We start from the raw sequence: 19,601 nt of genomic DNA, 5'->3' as shown, positions 1-19,601 counted from the left end.
TGTTACCTAGTCAGCAGGGCAGAGAAGATCTCACAGATAAACCCAGCCTCGAAGCTTCTCCCCAGCTCAACTGGTTATTGCTCAGCGGCAGCTCTTACTCATCTGAATCTAGGTGGAGCTCCTTCCCTCCCTCCATCCCTCCCTCCCTCTCTGCTGTGTCTGTCCTGGCTGAGAAGCTTTTCCCCAATATCTGCACAGGCGTTCTCAGGTGCCGGCAGCGCCTTTCCAGGAGCTCAGCAGAGGCAGCCATCGCTCCCAGCCTGAGGCAGAGAGGCCTTGTCCTGCCAGCAGCTGCCCCCAGCCATGGTGAAGTACGGCCTGGACTACACGCGCTGCAGATGGATCCTGCCCCTGCTCCTGGGCATCGGGGTCATCTTCGGCATCATCGCGCTGGCGGGCTGGGGCTGGCTGGAGTCGCAGACCTTGCCCTACGTGCTGCAAGCGTCGCTCTGGCAGATCTGCAGGAGGGGTGACCAGGGTGGGCAATGGAACTGCGAGTCCCTCATGGGCTACGGTAAGCGCCGACAGGGGTGGCGGGAGCAGGCTCTGAAGCAGAGGGTCACATCCCCCAGGTCACCTTCCCGCAGGTCTCCTAAATGTATCACCCAATTTATATATGAAGCCACAGGCAATAGGGACTGTCACTGAGTACACCGAGGCTTTTGACTAAGCGGGTGAAGAAATAAAATGCCCTCACACCCCTGTGCAGAAAAGAACCTAGAGGATTACCTAATACATAAAAACCCACACATGGTATGGTACCTGTGCAAAAAATAATACAGGATTTTTTTTGTCTCTCAGAAGAACCTGGTAACCTCTTCTCACTAATCACTGCTTCTCAAAACTTAACGGCTACTGGTGATCAAACATCCAAACTACAAGTTGTGTGGGGAAGCCTGGCATTAGTGTGACAAGCAGGTTTGAGTGCCAGAAACAGGGAGGTAAAAATGTAAGATGGCAGTAAGATATTCCCAGGGAGTGTCAGGCTGCAGAATGCTGCTCTGAAACTGCTCCAGTAGGTGGGTTGTGTGAAAGAGTCTCCTTGTGATTATGAAAGAAAGCTTTAAAAGATGAAAGGATTTCTTGTTCATACTAAGTTTTGGTGAAGCATGCTATTAAACATGTTGACCTGGGTGCAATCTTCAGCTTGAATAGATGTAAACCACAAGTGTGGGAGAAGAGAAGGGTCATTCTGTATGTGCTCTGTTTCCTTTTTATATTTCCTTTTTTTCTCTCTGTATATTTTCTATTGGCCATGGTTTGAAGCAAGTAATAGTGAATGAAAGGCTGTTAGCTTGAACTGGAATGGAAGTTGAAGAGTTCTTAAAATTTATGCTCATTCAAATTAAAAGGAAGAACCTTTTCTCTAGGGCTCAGAATTTCAGCCCTTCTTGTTAAAAATAAGAGTAAAAGCACTTGCTTAAGCAATCTCAGGGATCATTTATTACAGCACTTCAAAATTGTTCCTGAAGGTTTATTGTATGTCATGAAACTCTACCTTCTATGCACAAAATTCAGCTGTAATGAGTTAATTGCAGCAGGCCTCTGTGAGTGTAGGGCTCCAGGCATGACCAGCTCCACTGAGCATCACCATCCAGCCCTGCTCTCAGGGCTCCAGCATCAGCTCTGTGGCTGGGTGTAAATCAAGCCAGCAAATGGTCCTCTGCCAAATGGCATGTGAGAGGAGAAAGAACATGATGCTTAGTAGAGGGCTTCTCCGTCCTGAGTTTCCTCCTAGTTTCCTGAAAAGCAAGCCCTCCTCTTGATCTCCAAGTTAGGCCCTGGAGAATGCTATGAATGCCAGCTTTAACTGGACAGGAAACACCAAGATGTTTCACCTTGCTTCTCTTGATAACACAAGAGAAATTTCTCCTTACTTCTGGGACCTAGATTTGGTATTTGGCATTTCATTTCCTTATCCTGCTTCACTCTGATAGCTTTAAATTCTGCAGCTGCATGCACAGTTTCCCTGGAAACTGGACAGCATCTACAGACAAATCAGGGAGGTCAACTGCTGTGAGGACTGTCCTGCAATGTCTGGGGTTACCATGAATCACATCCACAATAAGTCCAGCACTTTTTACACTAACATTGTGGACTTGGTACACACATGCAAGACACAATCCAGTAGGTACATTGGAGAGTCCATTGACTATTCTGAAAGCATTAGAAATGCTGTTTGTGAGCTGCATGACTGCATTATGCCCTCAATAGGCATGCATCTATCACTTGAACTGTTCAAGGTTGATTAAATACCCAGGAAGCCTAAGCAAATCCTCAAAGTCCTCCTGGACAAAATTTCCTGGATATGTCTGGCACAATGGAGTCACCTAGCCAGTGGGAGAATATGTGAAGGCTGTATGTAAACAAGGTATGCAAAGGCCAGGTAAGAGAGGGTTATGCTGCCAGGCTTCTGCCTTTGCCAGATTATGCCATTAAAATGCAGACCTTGCCCTTCAGGAGGTGAGTTATCCCTGACCAAGAAGTAGACCTGACTGTTAAGGCTGCAAAATCATGTCACTGTCCTGATCTCTTCCAGGCCTTTCCCTTAGACCCCTTCTTGACAGTGGGGTGTGCTCAGATCCAATCCTGTTCTACATTTTTCCATGCTCAGTGATGCAGGGTTGGGATGTTTCTTTTGTGACTCCCACCTTTTCTCATGCAGGGCAGAGGTGGCTGATGCTGGTCTTGGATTCCACCCAAAAGGCCAGGCCATGAGAATATCTCATTTGTGAGCATCCAGGTCTTCTTGTGTTGAGCCTGATTGTACCTGCCTTAGTGATGAAATAGAGGCTTTTAGTAATTCTGGGATTAAATTTATCTACTGTGCTCCAGAAAGGTCATGGAAAACAAGCATTCAGCATCATGTTCTGTGGGATGTTTAACTTTGTGCCAAGCTAAACACAGTGCTGGTTAAACAAAGTGTAATTACACGCCTTCCTGAGAACAGAGACAAAGATGTGATGTAAACGTAAAGGACAGAAATGTTTTACAGCATTCCTGAGATGAGATCTCTTTTCCCCCCTCTGTTCCACAGTTTCCATCTTGTTTCTTCTGACCTTTACTCTCAGCTTCCCTGCCTAATCTGCCACTGGCTGGGTAGGTTCTGAAATTTGGCCCTCCTGCAGAGGTGGTTTCACTGATAAACATTATATGTATGTGTACCCCAGCAGCTGCCAGCAAATATTGTCAACATGACTTGGACAGTGTAGTTATCTTAATCCACTACAGTCATCTTCATCCTATCATAATTAGATGTAATTGCAACATCCTTGCAAGTCGTTAATTATAATGTGCAAATTCAAATCAAATTCTGCATGTGCAATGTTTATAATTCCCCTTGAATCTCAGTTGTTTGGCTCAAGATGTGTTTATACAGTTGAAAGGCAAAAACCCAATGTCACTGAGGTTGATTATATTGGAAGGGAAGAAGGTTGACTATTTAATTGGCTGCATCAGTGCAATTCAGAGGTTTTGATTTATTTTTCTTTTTCTTTTTTCTTGAAAAGGCAGTGGAGTAACTCCACTGGTACACTTACCTTTTGTGAAAGAATCTGCTAACCCGTGCTCTTTTGCAAAGTTTATGAGCTCTGTGGAAAGTGAGAATATGAAGAGTTTATACACTCTGTTATCTTCTCCAAGACTTCAGATCATCTGCTTTAAACATATGACACTCACGTAGACTTTATCAAAGACTGTTGCTTTTCAAGCACATTTAGTTCAAATAAATAGAACTTTCTAGGAGAAAATATCCAATGCAATAGACACTTACTCAAAATGCAGGAAATTTAGGATGAGGGACTGAGAAATTCATTGCTCTTGCGCTTCATTGTTCTTGCACTTGAAAAAACAAAGGGCTTAATCTGATGACATGCTTGAACACATACAAAGAGAGATTAAGACTTTTTAGATAGATAATGAGCAATATGGAATGTACCTCTGTGGACATGGATGAGCTTACAAAGAAAATGCACAGGTTAAATCCCATCATGATGCTGGCACAGCACTCCTTTGTTTTTCTTGTTCTTTGGCTGTATTACCTGTCTTGAACAAAGTGTGTCTTGCAGACCTGAGACATTTCTTCAGTATGTAATTTATTCCACTGCAGGCTTTGAAGATGTTTAAACATGTGTAGGTAAATACATAATAAATAATGTGGGGAGAAATAACTGATTTTATTCATCTGAATGTGATGCACAAAGGGTGAAAAACTTGTGACTACACTTGTCCCTTCTTATCTTCCATCCAGCCTTGCAGTTCTTCCATTTGCAGATGCTGCCATCAGAACATCTGAAATTTTAAAGTGTATGTTGATGAGGTCATCTTATTTGCATAGTGCAAAAAAGAGATCTTGGGGAAAAAATCAGGAAAAGGCATTTCCATATGGCAAGTGAAATCCACATCTTCAGTTATTTTCACATTGTAATATTCTATTATAGATTTCTCCTAGGATGCGTGGAGGGGTTTGTAGCTGTGGAGATTAGTGGAGGGATGAATGCTTTTGCCATCTGGAAGGGACCCCTTTGTGCAGCTTGTCTTCCAGGCAAATAATGGGCAACTAGATATCCAGTTTTATTTTGGTCCATGAGTATGAATGCAATATTACAAGATAAGAAGGCTAGTATAGTATGATTATAATGAACAAAATCTACTTCAAATATGACAGCAGATAAGTATGGCTACAGGATAAGTGAAAGAAGGAAGTGTTGCAAAAGTAACATCCTTTTGAGAAAAGAAATATTCTGCATCCCCATTGATGAGTAGATTTTTTCCCCCCACTTTTCTTGTACCAAGCTTTGTTTCCATGGAATCTTTTGCTACAGTGAAACACCATTTATTATCCTGGAGGAAGAACACAATGGAAATCACTTACTAAAAATACACAAGTAGTGATACAACAGCAAGATTACATGGTGTAGCTGGGATCAGTTTCCAAAGTCTCTCTCATGGTACTACACCTAGCAGTGCCTTTGCACTGCTGGCCACACAGCTCTCCCTCTGGAAAATGACCTTCTCCATCAGAGCAGTGGCTCATTACACCCAGGGCACAGGACAGACCAGGCACCAAGTTTTGCCACTGCCACACTACCTGCGTAAAACTTTTTCCTTCCCCCACATTCCCATCACATCTGACAGCCAGCACCTAATCCCAGCATGGGGAAATTCTTACTTGCCCCAAGATAAAGCAAGCACTCTCAGCAGAGTGACATGGGGATATTTTAGAAGGAACAGGATGGGATATAGCAGATGGAGGACAAGCAAGATGTCCCAGTGTCTCTCTGGCATCTGAGGGTGTCTGTACATCAAAACAGAAATGAAGTAAACAAGTAGCTGTGCTTTTGAAGTAGGGACCAGCTCAAGTCACCAGGCCTTTATTGCAGATTTTTCCTGAAGTCAAGGTTCTGCACTTAACAGCTTTCAGAATTTGGTAACATCCATGTAGTTTTGCAAAAGTGTCTTTGCAGCTGGGAAAGAGGCTGGGGAGGTTTCTGAGCAGATCAAGAAGCCTGTGGGAGAACCCAGGATGGAGCCCAGCTCTGCTCTGTACATGGCCTGGATTAAAGAGCAAACCTTGACTCCTTTGGCACAGGGTGAAATAAAAACAAAAGGCTGCTGCTGTTCCTGCTGTATTGTAGCATAAAATAGTTATATTTATATAAAGTGGTTGTCTGTAGTTTTAATTACAGTGTGTAGAGAAGCATATGATTTCCTAAGACATCATTTTCCCTAAAGTATAATGTTCCCTGGTATTAAGCAGTGAGAAATGAGATTACAAGATTAGTTACTGAATAATGTAGAATACTCAATAATTATTCAAAGCTTAGAATAAGAAAAAAAATACAGTTTTAAACATATAGCAAAAATACAGTTTTAACATAGAATGAAAAAATCACAACAGTGTTTGTAAGGAATAATGCAAGAAGGAAAGAAAACATTTGATTTTTCCCCAGCTTGTAGAAGACAATCCATTGTTTCTGAACAGGTATAAGAGAAGGGAATCAAGGCTAGAGCATTTAATTACCATGAAAATTTTTATTCCTTATCTGCAATTTCTTGTCTGCTTTCCCTTGTAGTTTTAGAGTTTGTACTTTTATAATTTCTGTGGCAGACTGACTTAATCAGATTTGTTTCTAAATAATAGTAATACTCTTGAGCAATTAACGCTCCAGAGAGCAATTGCACGTGTAATCCCACTGTTTATTATCCAGCCTTCCCTTAATAATTACGGTCAGATTATGTGGAAAAATAGCAGTCATGTGGAACATTCTCATCTACCCATCAGGAGATATGAACTGCTGGTGCTGAGGATTTTGAGGAGATCCTCAACACTTTGCATTTTCAGGCCCTGAAGTCCTGAAGAGAGGATTCCAGGCACTTACATAGGAGGCATCTCTGCTGACAGCATGTGGAAACTTGTGGCCAAACTCTCAATCCTCTTCACCTCATCTGTTCCTCTAGTTTATTGAGGTAGTCTAATACAGCATTTCCATAACAACATCTCCATAGTCTGCGCAGTGATAAGGGCTGCAAGATGCATTTCATATTCCAGTGTAGGTTTAAACATATTACTTAAGTGAGAAGGTGTTAAACAGCAAAAGAAACAAAACTCAGAACATTCTTTCACATTTCTGTATCACTTTTTACTGGCAGCTTGTGCTGTTCTGAGATGCTTCAAATACACTTACTCAGTGAGCATTGTAATGCCATGTTTCTTCTTCATCAAGTACCATTACAAAATAACTCATTGCTCAAAAATTCCCAGGAACTCAAAGTAGCTGGTGGAGTGCTGATACTAGCCTGTGTTCCAGAGGTATCTGGCTTCCTTCTGCTAGTACTAAATAACACTTCACTTCAGTCCTGCTGAATTACTAATCTGAAACTGAGTACATCTAATGTCACCTACTGTGCTGACATATGCATGCTGTGCCCAAATCAGGCCCCAGAAAAATAGGAAGTCTCTGTGCAATTAATTTAACAGCCTCATCAGCAGAAAGCAGAAAGGGACAAAGATTTTCAGGGTGCATTGTAAAAGCCGTTTCATTAGCAAGAAGAGTAAATAAATTCAATATATTTTTATGAGTACAAAGCATGACTTCTGCTTATATTCTAAGGGTTTTATTTTGCAAACAGTAAAATTTTGCTTCTATCAGAAAATCAGATCCAGGTTCACAGCTGCTGTCTGTTAGTGGGGAATTCCCTAGTGCAAAAGGTGATTTTCATTAAGGTTTCAGAACAAAGTTTGCTCACAGCATGAAAACTGCAGATCAAGAGTGACAACAATTCTTGGTGCACATGGAAATAAGATGTAAATTCAGTGTTCATTAGTCCCAAATTACTTTGGGAATATAAAACTTAAAAAGAACTTTTTTAAAAAAAGGTTCCACTCTACTGTTTTGATTAAAAGTCCTAGTTCATAGCCTGTATTATCATGGAAATCGATGCTGTTTAATTCACATTAAATATTTCAACCCACTCAGGGGTAATTAGGGAGCAGGTACATCTTGCTATTCTCATTAACTGAGCTTATGTAAATTAACCGATTAATCAATACCTTACTTATTTTATTTACTTGACCCTCCCAAACCCCATGTACACATCCAAGTATAAGTAATCCTGCTTTAATTTAAAATAAATAGGAAAAAATATAGGAGGAAAAAATGTTATAGCAATAAAGTGTATGAGGCTGAGCTTTAATCCTGAGATTTTCCCAGTGTGTGCAACTGCTTCTGAAGAGAATGTGAGATAGGGGTACTCCCTGACTCTCTTGTGAGCAAACCTTCAATTTTGAGGCACTGTATGTGCATTATATCTAATATCTAACTTACTCCCTTGGTGCTCCCTTTGATGATGGCTCTAGCCCTTCTGCCCCTTCTGCTTTCCCAGCACTAAGCAAGCATCAGGGAGCAGCCCTCATTAATGCAGGATTTGCAGAAGCTAGCTTGTAAGTCAAGCCTGTACACGCCTGAGTTTATGATGAGATGAATTTGAACCACTCCCTCAAGACGTAACTGCTCCTCCCCTCAAATTCAACTCAGAATCGCTTCTAAGTTTAATTGCTTGCCTCAGTAAGAAAGGAGGGTTTCAGATTACATAAAGGTTTTGCCTGTGTTTGTTGGTGGGTGAAGTCAGGGGTGAGGAATTAATAGGTTTTTCCTTTAAAGGAGTTAAAGCCCAGCAAGCCACACTGAGCTATCATTTTAGCATACAGCTATGGACAAAACACTGCCTTCTGCTAATGTATACTATGTTTTATTGATAGAAGAACTACTCATAAATGTTCTTTTCCTTAATGTTGTCACCTAAAATCATTATTATGGGGTAATTGTCCTAGTGTCCTAATCCTTTCTCATTTATATGGGACCTGTTACTAATCCTTGAGAAACTTTGGCCATGACATTATCCTAATGTGAACCTAAATAGGTCATTCTCTGTTTCCATGGTTGTCTTTTAAATAGTGGCAAGATAAAAGCTGGTTCTGGCTTACACAAAAATGACTTTCATAAGACAGTACTCTGTTATTAAACAAGAAATCCATATTCACAGCCGATGCATTCTAATAAAGTAATTCCATGGGGAAAAGAACAGAGTTGCCAAAGAGGATGTCATACAGAAAGACTAAAAATATTGTATTCCATTGCAAAAGATATAAATTTCAACCAAAAAAATCCTCCAGTATTGACTACCCATATGAAAGATATACAGAGAATGAAGTTCTCTGAATGAAGATCCAGATGCAATGAAGACAGAAACTCGGAAAATAGTACACATGTAATCATACCTTTAATATTATTTTCCTCCTTTTATTCTGTTCATAAATTATCCATGACTAATATGTGATCTTCTTCTCAGTTGTACAAACTTCCTTTGAAATAATTTTCAGTCAATGGCTTTCAGTCTGCACATGCAGTTTATTCAAAAGAAGCTGCTTTTGGTAGTTTCTGATTTATCTTGGCTGTATACAAACACATGCACACTGGTATTTCCATGCCAGCTCACGTGATCAGCAAACAATTGCAGAGATTATAGTGTGCATTTGTTTCCAGAAAGAGCACAGAAATTCCCCAGAGCTGGCGTGTTACAGAGTCAGTATTTCCAGAAGATAGGATTTTGCACTGTGTCGTGTTGCACAGGTAACACAGGAAATCCAGAGTCCTGATGAAAGGGTGTGCATGCACACTAGCAGCTTTGGCTGGTAGAGATGTGGGTTAATGGGTTTGATGGACCACCTTAAGAGTCACGCTAAGGGAACATGAGTTCTGCTGCAAACATGTGCACTATCACATGGAAACTTACTTGAGGAGAACCAGCCAAAGGGAAATGGGTAAAACCTGGCCAAAGTGGTTCCTTTCCAAAGTGAAGCATGTGCTCTGCAGTGCTCGCCACACCCTGACAAAGAACGCCAGGTTGAGAAACTCAAGTGAGTTCAGCTTTGTTTCCAAAATAATACTCTTTCCCTTTAATCAGAGAGATGTTAAACAGGTTGAGCTCTGCAAACTCAGCCTAGAAATATCCTCCTTACGTACAACACAGAGATGAATCGCTACCACAGCAGATTTTAGTTCTCCTAAGAGTTGCTTTGCAAGACTGCAGCTGGAACTGCAGGGTCTATGTTTCTTTCCCTCCCTGGTATGAAGAATAACAGAGCAAAATGTCTGTTACATTTTCTTTCACCCCTCCCTGGTTCTTGTGAATTAAAGCTACCCTTCCTCAAATTGCTGCCCAATTCACTGCAGTGTGAAACTGATCAGTCAGCAAGAACCCCTAGATAATTGTTGGTGTCTTTGAGCTGACAATAAATACTTGTTTTTCTTTCCAATGCTAGTTGTGTATTTAGCTTCCAGCCAAGAGGAAAATTTGGAGAAGTATGTTCTTATTGATCATACAAGGAGCGGTACTTCTGAACTCTCTGGGGTTGCTTTCAAAAAATGTCACCCAAGGAGAAACTCAGCAGTTTATGTGGTGTAGGAGTACTAGATCAAGAAAAACATGAGAATGTTATTGTGTTTTCCAATGTTATTGTGAGTGTTTTCCCATGTTTTGAAACACATCCACCAGGAACTTGGGCATTTGTATTTGTCATGGAGGAAGTAAAGCTTATATGCTATTTTCAAGACACAACACCCCCTTTTTTGAAGCATGGAGCTTTTGGAGCATGAAGATGACAGGCTAAGGAAATACTAGGTTTGGTGGTTCAAAGTTTTGGCTCAACTTACTGGTGAGCAAGAAAGTTTGTTTCTTTTTGTGTGAAGCACCGACAGTATTTACATTTTCATAAACTGTAAAATGTGTGAGGGAGTAAAATAAGGAAGGCAGGAAACTGGAGATATTCTTAGACCTGGATGTCTAATTAAGTCCATCAGCTTCCCTATGGCTGCAGCCAGATATAGGATAATCAAAATGTGTTTATATGGTGCAATACAAGAGGTAGTCATGCTGCCTCCAAACTGAGTTAGTTTTAATAGCAGAGTAATTAATCTGTGTTATTATTGAATTTTGTCTCAGCTAATTATGTAGCTCGCAAAATATCATGACCTCTGTCCTGGCATGGAGGGCTCTTTCTGGTCTCTAAATTAGCTCAGGGGTCTTCTCACAAAGCAGGGAGCTGTAGAAGTCAGGCAGTTATTTCCATTTTCCAGTGGTCACATACTACTGTATTCACTTTGGGCAGCCCAGACTCCCACAAATCACTGCTGATTGACATACAAAGCTCTGTTATCAGAAACACTGTCCTCGCCCGCTTGAGACAGGTGTGAGGACATGGGTTCCTCTTGCCTGTTTGGGATAGCAGTGTCTTGTTTAAGACAAAATTGCCCAGAAAATTGCCAGTTAGAAGGAGTTTTGAAGAGTGGCTGGTGTGTAGCTGCCACAAACCCTTTCATAGTGTTCACTGGTGTTCTTTCAGCTGTTGGAGGAACTGAAAAAGGTAAAAATGGGACTGGCACCGAAGCGTTACAAGATGATGCTGGTTGATGCTGGTATTCAAGGACATTTTTGTATAAACAGGTTTATTTTCTCACAAGCACATTTTAACTCTTAAACAGCCAAAAGATCATTACCATTTTTGGGGCTGAGAAAATAGATCTCAAAAACTGCTGAATATTTTTACAAACTCAGTTTAATATCCTGTAAGCTGCTGCTCCCTCTGTTTCAATTTTGATTCGGTGACAGGTGGACTGGGCTCTTTCAGGTTTTAACTCACTTTACAGCCAAGAATACACTGAATTGGTGTTGCACCTGTGAGGATTCCTTGGCCTAGAGTTCACATTTTTAAGAACAAGCTTTGCAGATAGAACAATTTATTTCTATTTTAACTCAATATTAATGACAAAAAAAAACCCACAACATTGAACGATTGGAAAATATTTGGGACTAAATTAGCCACTTGCTTGTCAGTGTATTTTGACCAATTTAATTCTTCTAATTCTGACATTTTTAAGAAATTTTAAGTCTTGGTTCTATTGTAAAGAACTAAACTATTCTAGTACTCCTGGCCGGCACAAGATAAAATAAGCATCTGAAATACAGAAACAGTTGCAATTATTGGTGCACAAAGCATTACCTTTTACTCTAGAAAGGTAAGATGTTTACACACTATGGTCTTAGAGTACTGATAGCTGCTGCTTTTTGCAAAGGGCAGATGAACTCAGAATACTTTTCTTCAAAAAAACCCTGTAGAGACTTACTCTTCATGCACTCTACTGTCTTGGAGCTGTGTGCTGTTTTTCTTCCAACGTTGAAGGGGTTTTTTTCTCTTTTGTAGAACTGGGAGACACAAAATTGGCTGTCGGGTGATTGAGCAATGCCTCCAAATGGTGTAAGCATCCTGCAACAAGCATGTCTCTTCTTGCCACATAGCCAGTGCCCAGCGGGCTGGGCATGCGCCCAATCTGCTTCCATACAGTCACAGCATTTGGAACACTGCTTCAGGAAAAACACCTGGCTGAGCCTGGCGGGGGAGGGAGCTGCTGGCATGGGCAAGGTGCCACCCCACATGTCTGCAGCCACCAGGCACAGCTCCCTGAGCCCCCAGCCCAGGTGCTGCTCCCACCCCAGGCTTGGTGCTCTACTGTCAGCTGCTCTTGGCAAGCAGGGCTGAGCTTTGGCAGCAGGGGAGATGGAACCCCCAGGACTCCTGGTGTCTCAGAACTTGCTGGACAGGCAGCTGTGCTCTGAGTCTGCTCCTTTGCCTGGACCACAAGCAATTGTGCACCTAAGAAGTTCTAGACGTTCTTGTAATTTCACCTTTTTACCAGAAGTATCCAGAACTCTTGTATCCAAGAGCAGTGAGGTCACCGTTGCTGAGAAACATCTCTTATGGCCAGGTGCCCCTTTATTTGCTGTTTTAAAGGGGTAACAGAGAGACTAGGAATAGGAACACCTTCAATGGGGTATATTGAGGAGTATAAGAAATTCCTGTCCTTGACTTTTTCTTTTGATACTCTGCCTGAGGCGCTGTCCTCCCTCCTGTGCCTCCACACTGCACACTCTACCTCTGAGCCCCGTGTAAACTCCTAGAGAGAAGAGCTTGAGCTAAAACACTGGGCTAGAAAATGAGATGTAAGATCACAATTGCTGTTCCTTTCAATCTTCTCAAGCAGCTGCCTGTTTACTGGGAAAAACAACCCAGTTGAAAAGCCCTACAAGCAGACAGAAACTTTGTGGAATAAGAAAGAGAATGGAGACGAAATAAAACTGAAGATATAGTGCGATAGCTAGAATGGAGTAGGAATCATAAAGCAGGGAGAATGTTGAAAAGCAAACAAAAGGGAAATTGGTTCTGATGGACTGAGGGGTAGAAAAGGATAGCTGGAAAATCCTGATCCATTTTTCTTGCCTAATAGTAGTGGTGGTGTGGGCCCTGGGGAAAGACAGATCAAACACCAAGCTGTCACTCACTGAGGACAGGTCGTTTGCTTTCATGCTTACTTGACTCTGGTCAAGGGAAAGACAAGACACTTTGCATTTTATTACTTCCATGCTTAAAGCAAACAAATTGGTAGGCTACTTACTCAGTTTCAGAGGGAACTTTTACTGAACAGCATGCACTGCATTTAAGTTGAGTTGTAATTATTGTCAGGGTTGTTTGGGCTGTGATAATTTTTTGGCACTGCTGTTGCATATTTTTGGTTAGAAGCCAACACTTGACAAAGACATAGTGGCTTAGATGAGGGGATGAAATCTGTAGATGCCTAGCAGACTTTAACTGCTTACTCAATTTAATACATAATTTAAAATGTGTCAGAGTGGCTTTTCTACATCCAGAAAATTTGATCTCTTTGAGCAGTAGTTGCTCCTCAAGTCTTGAAATATTAAATAAATATTATTTTTCCGGTTGTATTATGCCAATGCAATATGCTTTGCTTTAGCATGTTATAACATAAAAATTTATAATTTGAAAATGAAAGAATTAATATCTGGAATAAGCTTTTTGAATTGAAGTTCTAAATTTGGACCAAAATCAGAGATCCAATTTCCCTACAAAACAGATTCCAAATCCTTAGCTCCATTTAGGACACAGAGCTAAACTAAGGCTGAAAGACAGAAATCACTGAATTTTGACATTTATGGGCTATTTCCAAACCTTTAAGTTTGCCAGATTGGTTGTGCTTTTATAAACACTTTGTTTTGAAGGAAGATTTTATTAATTCCAGGGACAGTTTAATTCTCCTTGCCTGTGCAAAAGGAAGCTGATTTCATGGCATCTGCTGAGGACAGCATCCAGTTTTACACCTTTAAAGCCATTTCTCTCTTAATCCTTAACTGTTAAAACTAAACAGTAAGCTTGCACCCAAGCCCCCATTTCATTCTGCATGAGAAGACCAATTGGAATTTCATGCATTCTGCACTTAGTGCATGATTTCTTGTGAAACTGAAATGCTCACGTCACAAGAGGAGAGAAAGCTCCCATGCTTTCTTTCTTGGGAGATGATCCTTTTTTCTCAGGTTTTAAAACCAATCCTTACTTACTAACCAGAGAAAACAAGCCTTTGTTTTTGTTTTTGTTCCTTTCTAATGTATCTTCCTTCTGATTTCAGCCTGGGGAAGAGCTGCTGCTGCCACATACCTGGTTGGCTTTCTACTTCTAGTCATCTGTTTTGCACTGGCCATCATAGCATTTGCCATCGACACACTTCGGTTCAACTTCATCCGTGGGATCGGAGGCCTGCTGTTCGTGGCTGGTAAGGCAGCACGTGGAGTCAAGTTTAGCTTGTGCAGATGTATCCATTCCAGAGCTGATATTTTCCTCAGATTAGATACCCAAGTCTCTGCCTGTGTGCAATTGAGCTCTCTATGAAAAATCAAAGTCTCTCATGGCACTGGATTGATTTTCAGATCCTTCAAAACATCGATGGGTTTAGCTACAGGGCTTATGGAGGATGGCAGTGGTGCTGGGTGTTAAACATTTTTTTGTTTTCTCCTGTTTCCTCAGCTGTGTTCTCCATCATGGGCCTGGTCATTTACCCAGTAAAGTTCTCATCTGAAATTGAGATGACAGGAATCAATATGTTCAGCTGGGCCTATGGCTTTGGCTGGACCACCGCCATTATGGAAATATGCTTGGGATTCTTCTTCTGCTGCCTTCCTAACTATGAAGATCAGATCCTGGGTAATGTCAAGCCCACATATTTTTACTCTTCCCCATAAGCACCAGGAAAAATGTGTTCATATTCCAGAGATACCTGACAGACTAGCTACGTTTTTCAGAATATTGTCATCAGATGTTAGTAGAAAAGGCTGGAAACTTTTCTAATGTGTGTAGAAATATGGCACTGGCATCTGCAGCAAAGTTATCTTCTCTATTTTGGACCTTCAGATCTGATGTGGGTTTGTCAGATAAAGCACAAATGTTAAAACCCCTTGGTTTTCCTCATTCATTCCCATGAGTGGAATTTATGCGGATTCCATTGCATTTTAAATACCTTCACAATTGTAATTAAATTCAGATAAACTTATTAAACTGGCAATAAACAAAACAACATGTATCATCTTCCTGAAGGAAACTCAGAAAAATCCCATTTTGTATGTATCATCTTTAACCTGAAGACTTTGCACAATTTTCAAAAAGTCAAATACATTTACCCACTGACTGCCAAATAGTAAATTAGTCAGCCAGCACTTCATAGCTTTGCTTCTATTTTTCATTCATTCACTTTAGCCAGAGATAAGGACAGAGTAAAGAAGGGATTAAAGCTCCCTACCAAAGCCAGCATCTTGACTTTTGCTCATTCATGTGGAATGTATTTATTTCTAAATATTTGCAAGAGTAAGCAAGAAACACCAGTAAAGCCTTAAGAATCCTGGTGTGCCATTGCTGGTGCCAGTACAGAGTGGGCAGAGGCAGAAGGGATTTCAAGCCACCCTGCAACCTGCAGACCTGGTTTGATAAAGCCCCTGGTGTGGCTTTCTTCTTGGGTGTCATCACATTTTTTTTTCTGCTGTATCAAAACCTATGACTTTAAAGTGCTCTGCTATATTGGCCCAACTTTTTCATTCAGTGTAGAAAGGTCAGGTTTGATGTCCCTGCACCTCAGGAGTTGAGCTGGAGCAGTGTGAGTGTAAGTATCATACAGTTGCTAAAAGGCTCCTTTTTTGTTCATGTGCTGTTCTTAAGTATTTTAAAAATGGAAAGTGTATACTTTCATATGTAACTGTAAAATGCATAAACACCCCTTACCAACTCATACCAAAGCTCTCACAGAGAAAATCACATCATAAAGCATTTTCCAGCATCCTATGCTCCACAATGCCTCAAGCCTCAATATACTGCAAGGAATGAAGTATACTCAAGACTCTGCTGGTTTCTGCCTTGTTAAACCTAACTTTATAACATTCAATTCATTCTCTTAATTGAAAAAAAAGGATTATATGTTATGTGGAAAAGGAGTCTCATCTAGATCCTTAACTACTGAGGTTTATTAGCTTGTAACACATCTGCAATTTTGTAATTTTGTGTTCTATGAAAAGCCCTGCCAAGTGTTCTTTGTTTCAACAAATTAGAGGTGGAAAATTTTTCAGTTAAACTTTTTTGGTAGCTAAAATTAATAAAGACACAGGGCTTCACCTGGGTTGTTTGGAGTTTTTTGTTTGTTTGTTTTGTTGGTTGGTTGGGTTTTTTTAAGTGGTTAACTCCATTCACTTTTATGGAGTGTCCCCTAGCCTTGATCAGTAAGACTGAGAGATGGATAGAGTATAAACAATGGGAGAATATATGCAACAAGGAATAATTAGGCAAGAACATATAAATAATCTTAAAAAATATTTCCTAGCTGGAAGAAAATCAAAGTGAAATACAATTGAGAACACAATTAGTATAAAATCACTTGTAATTCTTGTTGTAATATTATCCATTCAGGAGAAAAAACTTATAATAAATATTTTCATTATGCTTATTACACCCAATAAAATACAGTATCTATGTATTATTTCAAAAATAAGTCTTAACTTTTGTTCTCTACTGAGAGTAGGGAACTGTGGAAGCCCCCAAAGCCTCCTCTTCTCAGGCACCACCTGGGAGTCCCTGAGTATGCTGGCTGAAATTTGACATCCAGCATCACAACTACAGCTTGTGTTATTCTTCAGTCCTATGCTGGCTGTCTCCCAAGGCCTTGTTCAGAAGCAGATGAGAATAGTGGACACTTATGGACTGCTCTGTTTGCTTAGGGGCTTATGGAGCTGCGTGCCTACACATGACTCTGGGCCTTGATGTGCTACAGACGGTAACGCACTCGTGTTCACCGAGTAGGAAAGCAGCGCGGTCCTGCTCAGGGCTTTTGCTCCACCAGATGTGGCAATCCCCTGAGGAAGCTACAGAGAGCTTAAGCAACCACTGTTTGTGTTTACAGTTTCTTTTGCACTAGCTGGACACTGATGCCTGAAGGAGGGGAAAGGCGCACAAAACAAGGTTTAGGAGTGTGACTCCAACCTTGATGAGACAGCAGAGCATAATTAAAAAGCAAAGAAAATCGCCGTTGATCATCCCCCTTCCTCTCTCCTCTCCCTTGCTGATCTTGGCAGTTTCATCATCTCCTCTCTTCCTTTTTCCTCCTCCTCCTCCTCCCTAAAGGTGTCTGAGCAGTGACAGGGCTGGTGACTCTGCAGGACACAGCCCCAGTCCCCATTTCCCACTGCCACTTTGCATTCCTGGGAGAGAGGAGGAATGAAGCAACTTGGCAACCCCAGCACAGCATCAGGGACTGTAGCCTGGTTCCCCGCCCCAGGCCCTCACTGGAAAGGCTTTCCCTTAAAGAACAAGGTGCACGGGTGGGTGGGTATCCAACAAGCAGAAGTATCACAGGTATTAGTAGTCAAATGAAATCCTGCCTTTAGGGTAGTTTGCTTGCAGTCATGCCAGGCCAGTTCAACACAGATTCCTAGAAAAACACATCTTAAACCCTGCAGCAGAAAAACAGTGAGAAAGATAAAACTATTTTACAGATGCCAGTGTTGTTTCCTGTGCCTTCTGCAACAAGGGTGCATGGCAAAAACAGCACACAAAATATAATTGGTTCTGACAGAAATGGAAGCTGAATCCAGGAGCCAACAATGTCCCTCAGCTTAGATTATTAAAACTAACTATCAACTGCTAGATTTTGAACTAAATTGTAAAATTAGTCTAGTAAGGTCAAGTACAGTGTTAACTAAGCAAATTGTTAGATTGATTTGAGCTAATTCACAATCAGAAAGCTTGGATTTTCAAGAAAAGGAGAAGTTAGACAAGACAACACCTTAGTTCTTCACCTCTCTTAGCCAGGTTTCTCAATTCAAGTCTTGTCTGTAAGAGAAAAGGACACTGAAACACTAAGAGCAGCACAATAAAGGACTTAAAGTTTCATTGTGCCCAATGGCAATGCTAAAGAAAGAGCAGGGAAGTACAGATGTCTGAAGCTTATGGGAACATTAGGTCTGCTACTACAACAGAAATAAAGATGACTGCCAAAGGCATTGCTGCTATTCTTGTCAAATTAAGAATTAGGGAAACGTCCTCCAACAAACAAGTTTTATCTAATTCAACTTCACCACTGAAAAGCAATGAAGAAATTGTGTTGAAAACAAGAGGAATGTCAAGCAGCCCTACAGGTACAAACTGAAACAAAAAAAAATAATGAGAACTTCCTGCTGGTAAGTTAATATCTTCAATTTAATTTCTGGTGTTTCTGCCAGCGCTTGAACATCTAAGTCTTTTCAATTTTCTCTGCAAATACGTCCATATTTCACTTTACATTTCTCAGGCACCTGCCACTTGGTCTTAAAGTACATCCTGCTTAATCAATAATTCAAATGCAATCTAGTTTGCAATTGTATTTGTTGTGCATATTTTGTTGTATGAACTACTGACAAGACCGAAGTTTTGACCCCACTGACATCCCTTGCAAAACATTAATTTTTCTTGAGTGTGACATTTCATTGTTGAAGTGCAAGTCCTTTATTTTATGTGTTCAGAATCAATAATATCTCTAATGCATGCTCCATTCAGCAGCTTCATTTACTTCTGGAATAGGACCCTGGTACATATAAGATAAGAAAGAAGAGTTACAGCCGACATATCATTTCCAAAATAAAGGACAATTCAATGTGTGTAAGATTAGCAGAATTTGGGTCATAATTAAATTGTGTTTTGTTAGATGCACAACATGGTCACATGAAAAAGATTAATTTTTCCTTTTGACATATCTCAGTTGTGTGACAGTTATTACTTGTAATTCAATCTCTTGGAACACTTCCTCACACATTTCTATATCCAGTGGATTTCTCTGTGTTCTGAAGATAAACAGATTTAAGAAGAGAATGAAACAATCAAGCTTGTGAAGAGGGAAAAAGGGATTGGCCCATTTGCACACTCTGTCAGAAAGTGGGATTCAAACCATCTTGTTAGAAGGATAGTGATCTGAACAAAGAGTTCCTTCTGAATCATATTGGAAATTCCAACCTGAGATTTAAAAGACTGAAAATAATGGGGAGAGATAAAATCAGTTGGGTCTTCCTTTATCTTTTTCCACATTGTCAAAATACTGCTTTTGCCGGAAATTTCATTTTCAAGAAAAAAGCTGTTGCTTTTGTGCAGCTCCATAGGAATGTCTGGGCCTCAATTTTATCTGTAAAATTCTTCAGTGCTAAGTGCCAAAATGCAAACAAGCACCTGCATAACCTTAAGGCTGCAAATGATTCTGATGGGGCCATCAGAGCCGTTTTCATAGATGGTTCCTTAAATGACTTGACATATTAGGGCTCATATGCCCATCTGCACACATTGGTTAGTTAGATTTCCTACATACAAAGTTATGCACTAATTTTTTTCTTAATTTTGTTTTTCATTTTTCAAGATCAAAGTGAAAGTGTGGATGGATCATAGATTTTGCATGTGACTGCTGGGAGTGAGGAAAATTTAGAGGAACAACTTTCAAAATTTCAAAGTTGCAAAGTTTTCCTGTGTAACATGAATGTGGTGAGATTAGATCAAACTGTCCTCTCGGGTAGCTTTTATGAGACATCCTTTTACTTGTGCCCTAGTTTGCCCAAGCCATCTGTTTTTTTGTAAAAACAGTTTTGTGAAAACCTACTCTAGTATCATAATGAAAGGAAATTATATTAGGTATCCATGG

At 40.6% G+C, this 19,601-nt stretch overlaps 1 protein-coding gene across 1 annotated transcript; it reads left to right on the top strand.

Moving 5' to 3' along the window:
• The first annotated feature begins 303 nt into the window (after positions 1–303).
• LOC136553930 (p53 apoptosis effector related to PMP-22-like) lies at positions 304–14,646 on the top strand. The gene is made up of 3 exons (XM_066545691.1): positions 304–514; positions 14,037–14,180; positions 14,432–14,646. The coding sequence occupies exons 1-3, from the start codon at positions 304–306 to the stop codon at positions 14,644–14,646; spliced, it is 570 nt and encodes a 189-aa protein (XP_066401788.1).
• Positions 14,647–19,601: the final 4,955 nt, after the last annotated feature.

The sequence above is a fragment of the Molothrus aeneus genome, chromosome 3, assembly GCF_037042795.1.
Source record: "Molothrus aeneus isolate 106 chromosome 3, BPBGC_Maene_1.0, whole genome shotgun sequence".
Classification (NCBI taxonomy): domain Eukaryota; kingdom Metazoa; phylum Chordata; class Aves; order Passeriformes; family Icteridae; genus Molothrus; species Molothrus aeneus.
Note: the sequence above shows the minus strand (reverse complement) of the source record. Positions and strands in the feature narration are given on the sequence as shown.